Source organism: Solenopsis invicta, chromosome 8, assembly GCF_016802725.1.
Source record: "Solenopsis invicta isolate M01_SB chromosome 8, UNIL_Sinv_3.0, whole genome shotgun sequence".
NCBI lineage: Eukaryota > Metazoa > Arthropoda > Insecta > Hymenoptera > Formicidae > Solenopsis > Solenopsis invicta.
Genome location: NC_052671.1, coordinates 13,095,338 through 13,104,870, shown reverse-complemented (window position 1 = coordinate 13,104,870; position 9,533 = coordinate 13,095,338). Strand labels below are relative to the sequence as shown.

At 33.3% G+C, this 9,533-nt stretch overlaps 1 protein-coding gene across 1 annotated transcript; it reads left to right on the top strand.

Annotated features, from left to right (window-relative positions):
* Window positions 1-1,286: 1,286 nt before the first annotated feature.
* On the top strand, window positions 1,287-9,341 carry LOC105200673 (TBC1 domain family member 14). Its single transcript, XM_011168325.3, has one exon. It carries the CDS (start codon window positions 1,847-1,849, stop codon window positions 3,734-3,736), a length of 1,890 nt encoding a protein of 629 aa, XP_011166627.1. The 5' UTR covers window positions 1,287-1,846; the 3' UTR covers window positions 3,737-9,341.
* The last annotated feature ends 192 nt before the right edge of the window (window positions 9,342-9,533 follow it).

Here is a 9,533-nt window from a genome sequence, read left to right as displayed (position 1 = left end):
CAGCCACTCACAGAGCTTGAACCGTAGAAAAACTCTAGGCACCAGTTGCTGTGAATGGCTCAATTGTAACGTGTCAAACGGGACGCTCTCATTCGCATAGAGATTTTTAGATATAGGCTCAATGCACATAAGCCTGTTCTACAATAGCATAAACACAAGACCGTAAGGTTGTAAGGCATGGTTTTAAGAGCTCGTAAGCAAATGAAAAATTTTCATTTCTTACGTTACGACCTTACGGTCTTGTGTTTACTGCTATTGTAGAACAGGCTATAGAACGCGTCAACGCGTTACGCGTGGCGAATAGCCAATCATTCTTTCGCTTTCTTATTTCTTGTCATAAAACCTTAAAATGATTGGCTACCTCGCCACGCGTAACGCGTTGACGCGTCCTGTGTGCATTGAGCCATATCCTATGGCTTATAATACGCAATATTACTTTTATATTAAATAATATTCATGAAATATTATTAAAAAATAGTTATATGTCTACTCCTGGCAATATATATGAATATTATATGAAGAAATAAATAATATTCTTTTTAATATTTCAGTATTTCAATATTTTAAATTATCAGAAATATTAGCACTTTTAAATGTAATAATTATAAAGTTTGTAAATATTTTATGCATAATTATTTACATTAATTTTTGACCACAATAATATTTGTAGAACATTTTCATAATATATTTCATGAATATTGAAATAATATAATATTCTAAAAATATTCTATGCTATGGGATATGTTTGAGACAAAAGTTTCATATCTTTTTAATCTAAATTAGCAATAGAAAGTATTATGCTTTCTTCATTTCAAAAAAGGTGTATGGATAATCTAGGATACTGCGTAATAAAGAATTCTAGAAAAGATTATTTTCACTTTCACATAATGTAGATTACTTTAATCTTAAATTTAAATTATTTTTTATCTTTTTCTAACTCTTAGAACTAAAAGAGAAAAACAAAAAATGAAGTTAATTTTGGTAGAAATGGAGAGTAGACTTTTTTGACATTTTTGTAAAGATTTATTTGAGCAAATAGTGTATAAACAATTTGAAAAGTTTTCTAAAAAATTAAACAGAACTTGTAAATATTTTAAAATTTATGTACAAATTCTGAGAAATTAGATGAAGAATTTAAAGACAAATTTCTTTTCTCTACAAAGAATGTGAAGAATTCGAAGAAGGTGACTAATGTACTTTATCGATGAATCACGTTGTGCCGTGCGTTTACATGTGTAGCGGCCTTTAGTGCGCAAGTAACATATACAACTAGATTTGTCGTGGAGTCAGTGGAGTGTGCTGTTGTGTGCTGTCAGAGTGTCAGACGTCAGTGGTCAGTGCCGTGCATGCTGGTGCACGTGAGTGCACGCGGTTCTTTGATCTCACGACTGATTTCAAAGAATGTGACCTTCCGTCGTCGATTCCGGGACTCTCGTTTAGGTTTTCTATCGTGCGCCGTATTTTTAGACGCGATTGATCAGTCTTGTCCAGCGGATATTGGCGACTCGATTACGATTTTACGAGGCGAGGCGTCTAGCGACGCGAGACCATTCAACATATCGCACGACATGATGCGCCTGTGACGCGGAGAACATCACCGTCTGGCACCGTCTTGAAGAGGCTGTACGGGATTGTCCGCGGTCACCGTTCGACGTGTCGTCGGATCGAGAGGGGTGGTTTCTACATGCCAGCCCGTTCTAAGTTCTCGACAATCGATAGGGAAACATGCATGTGCACGGACTCGTGAGCCTCGCTCGTCGAGGGACTCGGCGTTCGGGGAACGGTTATCCTCGACGCTCGGAGGCGACTTGGACGCGCCGGCAAGGTTAGGCGGCCGCGACCAGTCATGAAGAGCCCTGTGAACGGGACCAGCGCGCATCCCGTCTCGTCGCCGAGCCCGCAGACGTCGGGAAGCGGTGCGAAGTCCCGTCACAACAACATCGCCAGCAGCTTCCAAGTGGTGAAGATCGCCGGGCGCGAGTCTGGATGCTACATCGCCAGCAATATCGCGCCGAAGGTCGGCAAGCAGCAGTTGGTGTCTCTGAACGGCGACACGGTGCGCTGCGACAGCGTCAACGTCGACGAGGCGCTGGCGTGCGACGTAGCGCCCATACCGGCGGCAAAGACCAAGGCTCTGTGCGTGCACATCAGGGAGAACAAGTGGTACGACGCCGGTAACGTGGTCTCCGTCGGGGTGGCGGGCACCAGCCTAAATCATGCCCTCGAGAGCATGTCCTTGGCTTACAATCCCTCCACAAAGCAACTGTACTCCGTGGAGGAGCCCAGGATACCCAGCAACGCACAAATCGACTGTAATACTCTTCAGTATCTAGAATCTCCGTGTAACGGTAAGGAACGGACGTCAGGTGTGAAGCTTGACGGGGACAAATATATGAAGCTTGATGGGGATAAGTATATGAAACTTGAAAATATTAGCGCAAACAGTAGTCCAAGAAATAGTCTGCCACGTTCGTGTAGCAGCACAGTGTCTTCCCTTAGCGAAATATCACCTTCAGGCAGCTTTTTAGGATCCGACGAGCAGCACGTCGTAGAGAAAAGTGATAAGATAACTAAACGTTGGGGTCTAAACACACTTTTTACAAAGAATGTGTTCTCATGGAAGAGCAGGAGCTCTCAACATTCGACACCTACCAGTAGCCCATCTAGAAATATTGACAAGATAGGAGGTAGCACAGCTTTAATTCAGCAACCGAGACCAGCAAATTTACCAGCCAAAAACGTCCTGGAGGAGGAGCGCCACCGTAAGCAATACGATGCTATTTTAGAGGCAGCAAGGAAGAGGGAACTACGCGAGGAGAAAGAGCGTAAGCAACAACGAGAGTGTCAGCTGAGAGAAGAGAAGAGATTGGCCGAGGATTCCAACACATGGAATGTGCATGTTCTACCCAAGTTCGAGAGTGTTAGAAATACGAAAAGAGTAAGGGAATTGTGGTGGCGCGGTGTACCGCCGAGTGTCCGCGGTAGGGTATGGAAATTAGCAATCTCAAATAATTTAAATATAACACTGCACCTCTATAATCTCTGCTTAGAGAGGGCAATGTCGTGCCCTAACAATGAGTCATTAGCTGCAATCAGATTAGACGTATCTCGTACCTTTCCTACCTTATGTGTCTTTCAAGAGGGTGGACCATTATTTGATAGCCTTCAGGGTATTTTGGCAGCGTATGCCGTATACAGACCGGATGTGGGCTATGTGCAAGGTATGAGTTTTGTGGGTGCTGTCTTATCGTTGAATATGGAGCCGCCGGACGCCTTTGCCTGCTTCGCGAATTTGCTAAACCATCCTTGCCACAGAGCCGCCTTTACATTGGACCAAAAAAGAATGAATACTTACTACAAAGTATATTCTAGTGCTCTTGCGCATAAGCTGCCAAAAGTCTTTTCCCATTTTACCATAGCTGGATTAAGCCCTGACTTGTATCTGTTAGATTGGTTGTATACCATATATGCTAAAGCAATGCCTCTCGATGTTGCATGTAGAATCTGGGATGTCTTTCTCAGAGACGGAGATGAGTTTCTCTTCAGAACCGCATTGGGGGTGTTGCACTTATATCAGGAAGAATTATTGAAAATGGACTTTGTACACGGCGCACAATTTCTTACTAGATTGCCAGAGAATCTACAAGTAGAATCCTTATTTAACAGTATTAGTCAGATGTCTACTACTGTTGGGACGACAACGTTTCAGCAGATGTTGGTTCAATATTCTTCATAATTTAGTATATCAAAATGTATAGTAAAATTGAGAGAAGAAAAGTTTTCTTCTTGTGATAACTAAATCTGAGTCTTTGTGCAAAAAAATTTATACATTATTTAAAATTATTTGAATTATTATTTGAATTATGTGAAAATTTTGTTACAATAACAAAATTTTTGTAACAAAACATAATTCTACCTCGTGTTTGTTTGAGAATAACTTATGTTAAATATTTCAGAGATGTATGTAGAAATATAATCTCTGATCTTATAAAAATAATAATGTATCTATTATTTTATTATTGAGATAAAAGTATAATGTAGATATTAATTGCACAACAAATCAGAGAAGGATAATTTTCAAAAATTTATGATAAATATATTTTTGTTATAAATTTTTGGAAATTATATGTAAATGAATAAATTTGTTATGGAAATATTTTCCATGTAAATAATTAACTGTACTGTTCAGTTATAAATGTTTTCTTACAACGAATGAAATTAGGAAAAATGATCTGCAATTTACATAACATGAATGCTGTGTTAATAGATTTGTATTCGTTTTACATTTTCATTTAATATTTTTTTGAAACGTGATATATCTTATATCTTGATATCTTTTGAAAAGTAAATCAGAAAAAATATTATTAAGCTACATATCCATATATGTTGTTTTAGTTTTCATCAATTTTTATTATAGATATTTATGCCAGCTTATAATTTGTGATATTCGAATATCCGAAATATCCATCTTGCTTCACATACCATGTATATTACTATATATGCAATATTGTATTTCAGCTTTGAGAGATATATTGATCTATTCTTTGTGTATTCTCTCGATTTTTACATTCTCTTCAAGACTGAAGGGAGATAAGTATATACTCAAATGCAACAATATTATCCACCTGCAAAACTGGTATTATCCTCATAAATATACGTCACGAATATAGAATTAGCCGAAATTAAAAAGAGAAAAAATTCTTGATATGCATAATATTCAATTGCTACTTACATTTTGGACATGCTGACGATATATTATAATAAGTATCCAACAATAAATACTGAAACAGTTGAGATTACACACCGAGAAATATATTTTGTCCAAAATTTTATTTAATATTAGGTTAGCGAAGTTAAATAATGCAAACATATATGTAATGTATGATTAACACTAGAAATACCATTTTTCACTCACTAAAAAAAATCAAGTGAATAAATAATTATTATAAAGGAAATAAAGGAAAATAAATGAAAAAAATATTTCATCAAGATAAAAAAAAATTGATAAGTCAAAAAATTTTAGAATCTTGTTTTTAATACACAAGCAATAGGATATTTATTTAAAAAATAGTAATGGTTAATAAGCGCGATACTCTTGGTATTAAAAATTAAGAAATTTCTATAATATTGAAGGAGATCTTTAATATTTTAATATTTTACGTACTTGCTAAAAGTATATATTATTTATAATATTACATTTTTTGCTAAATAAATTTTTCTCAAATACGTACAGTGGAAGTTTTAACGCAAATCGATGCACGCCGTTTGCATTATTTTGCTTCGTTATTTTTAGTCTTTGGAAATTATAAATGTATTGAGTACGAGATTACTAAAGTGAAGCGCGTAATAAAATGTTGTTATGCAATAGAAGTTTTACTAATTTATACGTTTTAAATTAAGATATTTTTTATAATTACTATTGTCACAGTGTGTGATAATTTATTTAGTTTCAAATAGCGAGATCTTATCATGTCCCGTCTTTTGAGTGGCCTTCATAATGAAGATAAGATAAATTCGAGATTTAAGAATGTGCGAATTATGCAATTATTGAACTTTATTCTCTAAAGGGAAGTAATCTCACAAATGTATTTTCATACAACATAAATGCAATATGCTTATTGAGTGTGCTTGTCATACCGTATGTTTAATGAATGTGAGAACGAAAAGATTTTAGGGGTGTCCTACAGGGTGTTTACTAATGGAAAAACCTAGAAATTTTAGGAAAATTATTTCTTATTCTTGAAAATTAGGGATATTCATTGAATTTTATTAATGTTCAGAAAATTTTTGAGTTTTTACTTTTAAATTTAAATTTTATTGACAAAGTTTATTATTATTTTTTTATAAAATTTGATTTTTTAATGTTATGTAACTCACAAGTTTTTATAAAAATTAATGACAATATAAGACAATATATCATTCTAATGTGACGGTGCGTGTTTGGAGCGTCCCGTTGGACCACGTTGCAATTTACCACAGCCACTCGCAACGCAATTTTTCTCTTGAGACACAGTCAATTAGAAAATTTTATATTAAATTAACCAATTAGCGACGTGAGCAATCGAAATGTCACCCTGTGTGTTTAATCATTATAAGTTAGAGCCATGTATTGGTCAGATTATCACATGGTACATTTAGTTCACATTGTTTTTTTTTTAAATATTTTTTTGAATTTAATATTTAAAACTTAAATGACTTCTTTATGATTTTGTGATAAAGAATATTACAAAGAATAATAAAATAATTTTATTTCAAAGTATTAAAAATTCTGTGATCCTACCTGGAATTTTAGATAAAATTCCTGGAATATCAGAGAATTTTCAAAGAATTCTTTTATAAAATTTGAGTAAACACCTTGTCCTAACATTTTGAATAGATGATATCATCGATCGATCGGTCGGTTTTGAGGTTGCCAACGATATTTCAGGATGATTACATCAGGATGAGTACATTGCATTAGCTTCATACGTATGACACAGCTTAGGAGCTTGAAAATTATACAAAAGATATAGAATATTATCATATCTACCGATATTATATTCAAATATGTATCTCTTTTATATAATATGGACAAGTCTTAGAGCAGAATGGCGAAGGTGGAAGCATTTGCCGAAATGTGTACTAGTCGCTGAAATAAACAATAATATCACGGCTCGTTAAATTCGCATTTATTTTTACGAGACGAGATTATCCACGGTATAACGGTATACTACGACGTTTTGGTTGTACCTATGTGTTTTATACCTGTGCGTTTTTACAAAATGTTATGCGATAATTTGCGCGACCAGTGTGCAACCAATGGATGTGCTTCTCAATGACTATATACATATGTTTTATAGGAAATATATGTGATTCTCTCATATATTATGATAAGAATACGAAAATACGTCTTGAGATACGAGGCATAAGTGAACTCACGAGTGTAATATATATCCTAGTTTTTAATCGACAATACTCTCATTCCATCCATTATTCCAAACTACTACTTAGCGTTCATGAACAATACATAACGAATAAGTTTATAGATGTATATAAAGAGAGCACAAATGAATAAGACGTAATTAGAGAACACAATAAATTAAATTATTTGGAAACTTTTAATATAAAATTGTGTATCTACGTACATTGATTAACAGTTGCGTTTGTACATTTAAGTATCTGCAATAGATTTTCTTTTTTGTTTCTTAAAATGAAATTACTCAATCTTGCATATGGCAATTGCTAATAAAATATTAATAAGATTTTTAATTTACTCGATTGTACGATGTACTTACGTGAAATTATATTTTATATTGATTATTTTATGTTATTAAAATTTTTGTTTATTAAATGGTCAAAACATTTAAAAGTTTAAATACATATAACAATTTAAATACATGCGTTCTATATTTACTCCTGTTATCTCGTACTTTTTTATCTTTTGCATAGGAGATAAATTTTATAAAGAACCTTGCAAATTTTATTTCATGATGGTAATATATTGTAATAATTGTAATATAACTTAGCTTTATTTTCTGATCAGGTTTTTTTTAAATTAATTTTGTTCGTGTCTACGCTATGTAACATCATGTCTTGATTAATTAAATTGTTTTAATACGTATGACTATGTATAAATCGTATATGTGTGTATACCTTCTACTTTCGACATGACATAATTTCATAAAATGATTGACGATGATGTGCCAACCGTGTCGAAGTTGTAAAATATGTATGGGAAGACCTTTTATAAAAGATGTCTCCGTGCTATAAGCGCAAATCGATTATCAAGTTTTTTAATTATTAGCGTCACGTTATGCGGTTGGCTAATGTACTGAATACAATGCAATACAGTTATCTCATTTTTTACTGATGGATGGTAATGTGATTGAAACATGCAACACACGAAAATGCGACGTATATGTCCAAAAATAACTGTAACCGTCACACAATCGAAGTGGAACGCGAGGATCTTATAATTTGTCCGCCTTATCGATTTAATGATCGCGTTATAATGAATGCGAGTTACTACAACCAGAAATGTATGTATGTGTAATTGAGTACACGTGGCGTATGCTTGTGCATGTATTGATTGCATCGAATACTTATAGGTATATCTACGTTCTGCTTAGAAATTCTACAAGAAAAACATGTTTTAAATACAATTCTATTTTTTCCGATTACTGTAATTATATATATATATATATTTTTTTTTTTTTTTTATACAGTAATAACTCTGCTGTTCTGTTCGAGTTTATTTAATCTAAAATGTACTTTATTTTCCTATTAATATTTTATAAAAAATTTTTTTTTCTTTAACGATTTCGTCTGGTAATGTAACATTTTTTTCTATGAAAATTTTTTTATTTTTGTTTATTTCTTTAAAATCATATTGACGGCTAAATAATACAATAATATAGTAAATTTAAAAACAGCAGGACAAAAGAGATTTATTGTCTTCAAATTTACAAAAGACACTCCCATAAATAATAGATTTACTGAAGTTATATACAATATATACATAATTTTGAAATGTTTTGGAATACGTGATGCAGCAAATAATATTTGGTCTTGTGGATATACCTATGTTACTTGAATTTTTAAGTTCCCTCTACTTAAGGTTGAATAGATACGATGCCTAAAGGACATGATAAAATCGTGTAAATGCAAACGTAAAAAAATCTGTGCACAAACAACCATGCATCATGCACTATGTGACACTTCTGTGTTCCTTGTCATTAGTGCCTCGATAGAGGAACTCATTGTATATTTTATACGCGTTTTATCGTGTGTACATTTACCTTAAGTGCAATATTGTAATATATATTTTTTAAAGAATCGATCCCACAATATTTATTTTGTCAGATCTACCTAGATCAGTAAAACATGTAAAGTATACATAGAGATGTTAGCGAATTAGAAGAAAAAAAAAGGAAAGGGAAAAGACGATCTTCATATTTTTTAATACGAAATTTGAAAAGGAACTGGTTTTCTCTGGAAAAGATGTGAAGTTGTAAAGTAGCTAGTTTGCGTTACGAATTCCAAAAAAATCCCGGACGATTGCGATAAAATGTGATGCACAACCACGTCTCTATGACGCTTTTTATTAGAGGAGATCTCACGGCACCACGTGAGGACTATTATGTATATAACTACACGCTTGCTTCCTAATTTAATCGAAACATAAGGGTTAACGATATCTACCGCAATAGTGTAATGACCATTTTTATATTATGTAATGGATTACGAACGCAATTGTAAGCGTGCTAAAACGTGCGTGTAAGGAACATTGTAAATGACACCGGCAACATATCTCTATGACTTTTTTTCCTATACGAATAAAAATTATGCTCTATGACATCGAACTTCTGAGTTTTCTTCATTTATTTCGCAAAAATAAGAAAATTATTTTTGTTTCACGATGCATTACGCGTTGAATTTTGCAATTTTTTTTGACTATTTTACTTTTCGCGCATGACGTAGTCATACAAAATAATATTTAATCAATTTTAATTATTAATTAAAATGTTAATTTTTAATAAGTCAATAAGTTTTTA

What these genes read in the sequence shown, in the direction of transcription:
- LOC105200673 (XM_011168325.3), top strand. Translation starts at nt 1,847, where the DNA reads ATGAAGAGCCCTGTGAACGGGACCAGCGCGCATCCCGTCTCGTCGCCG.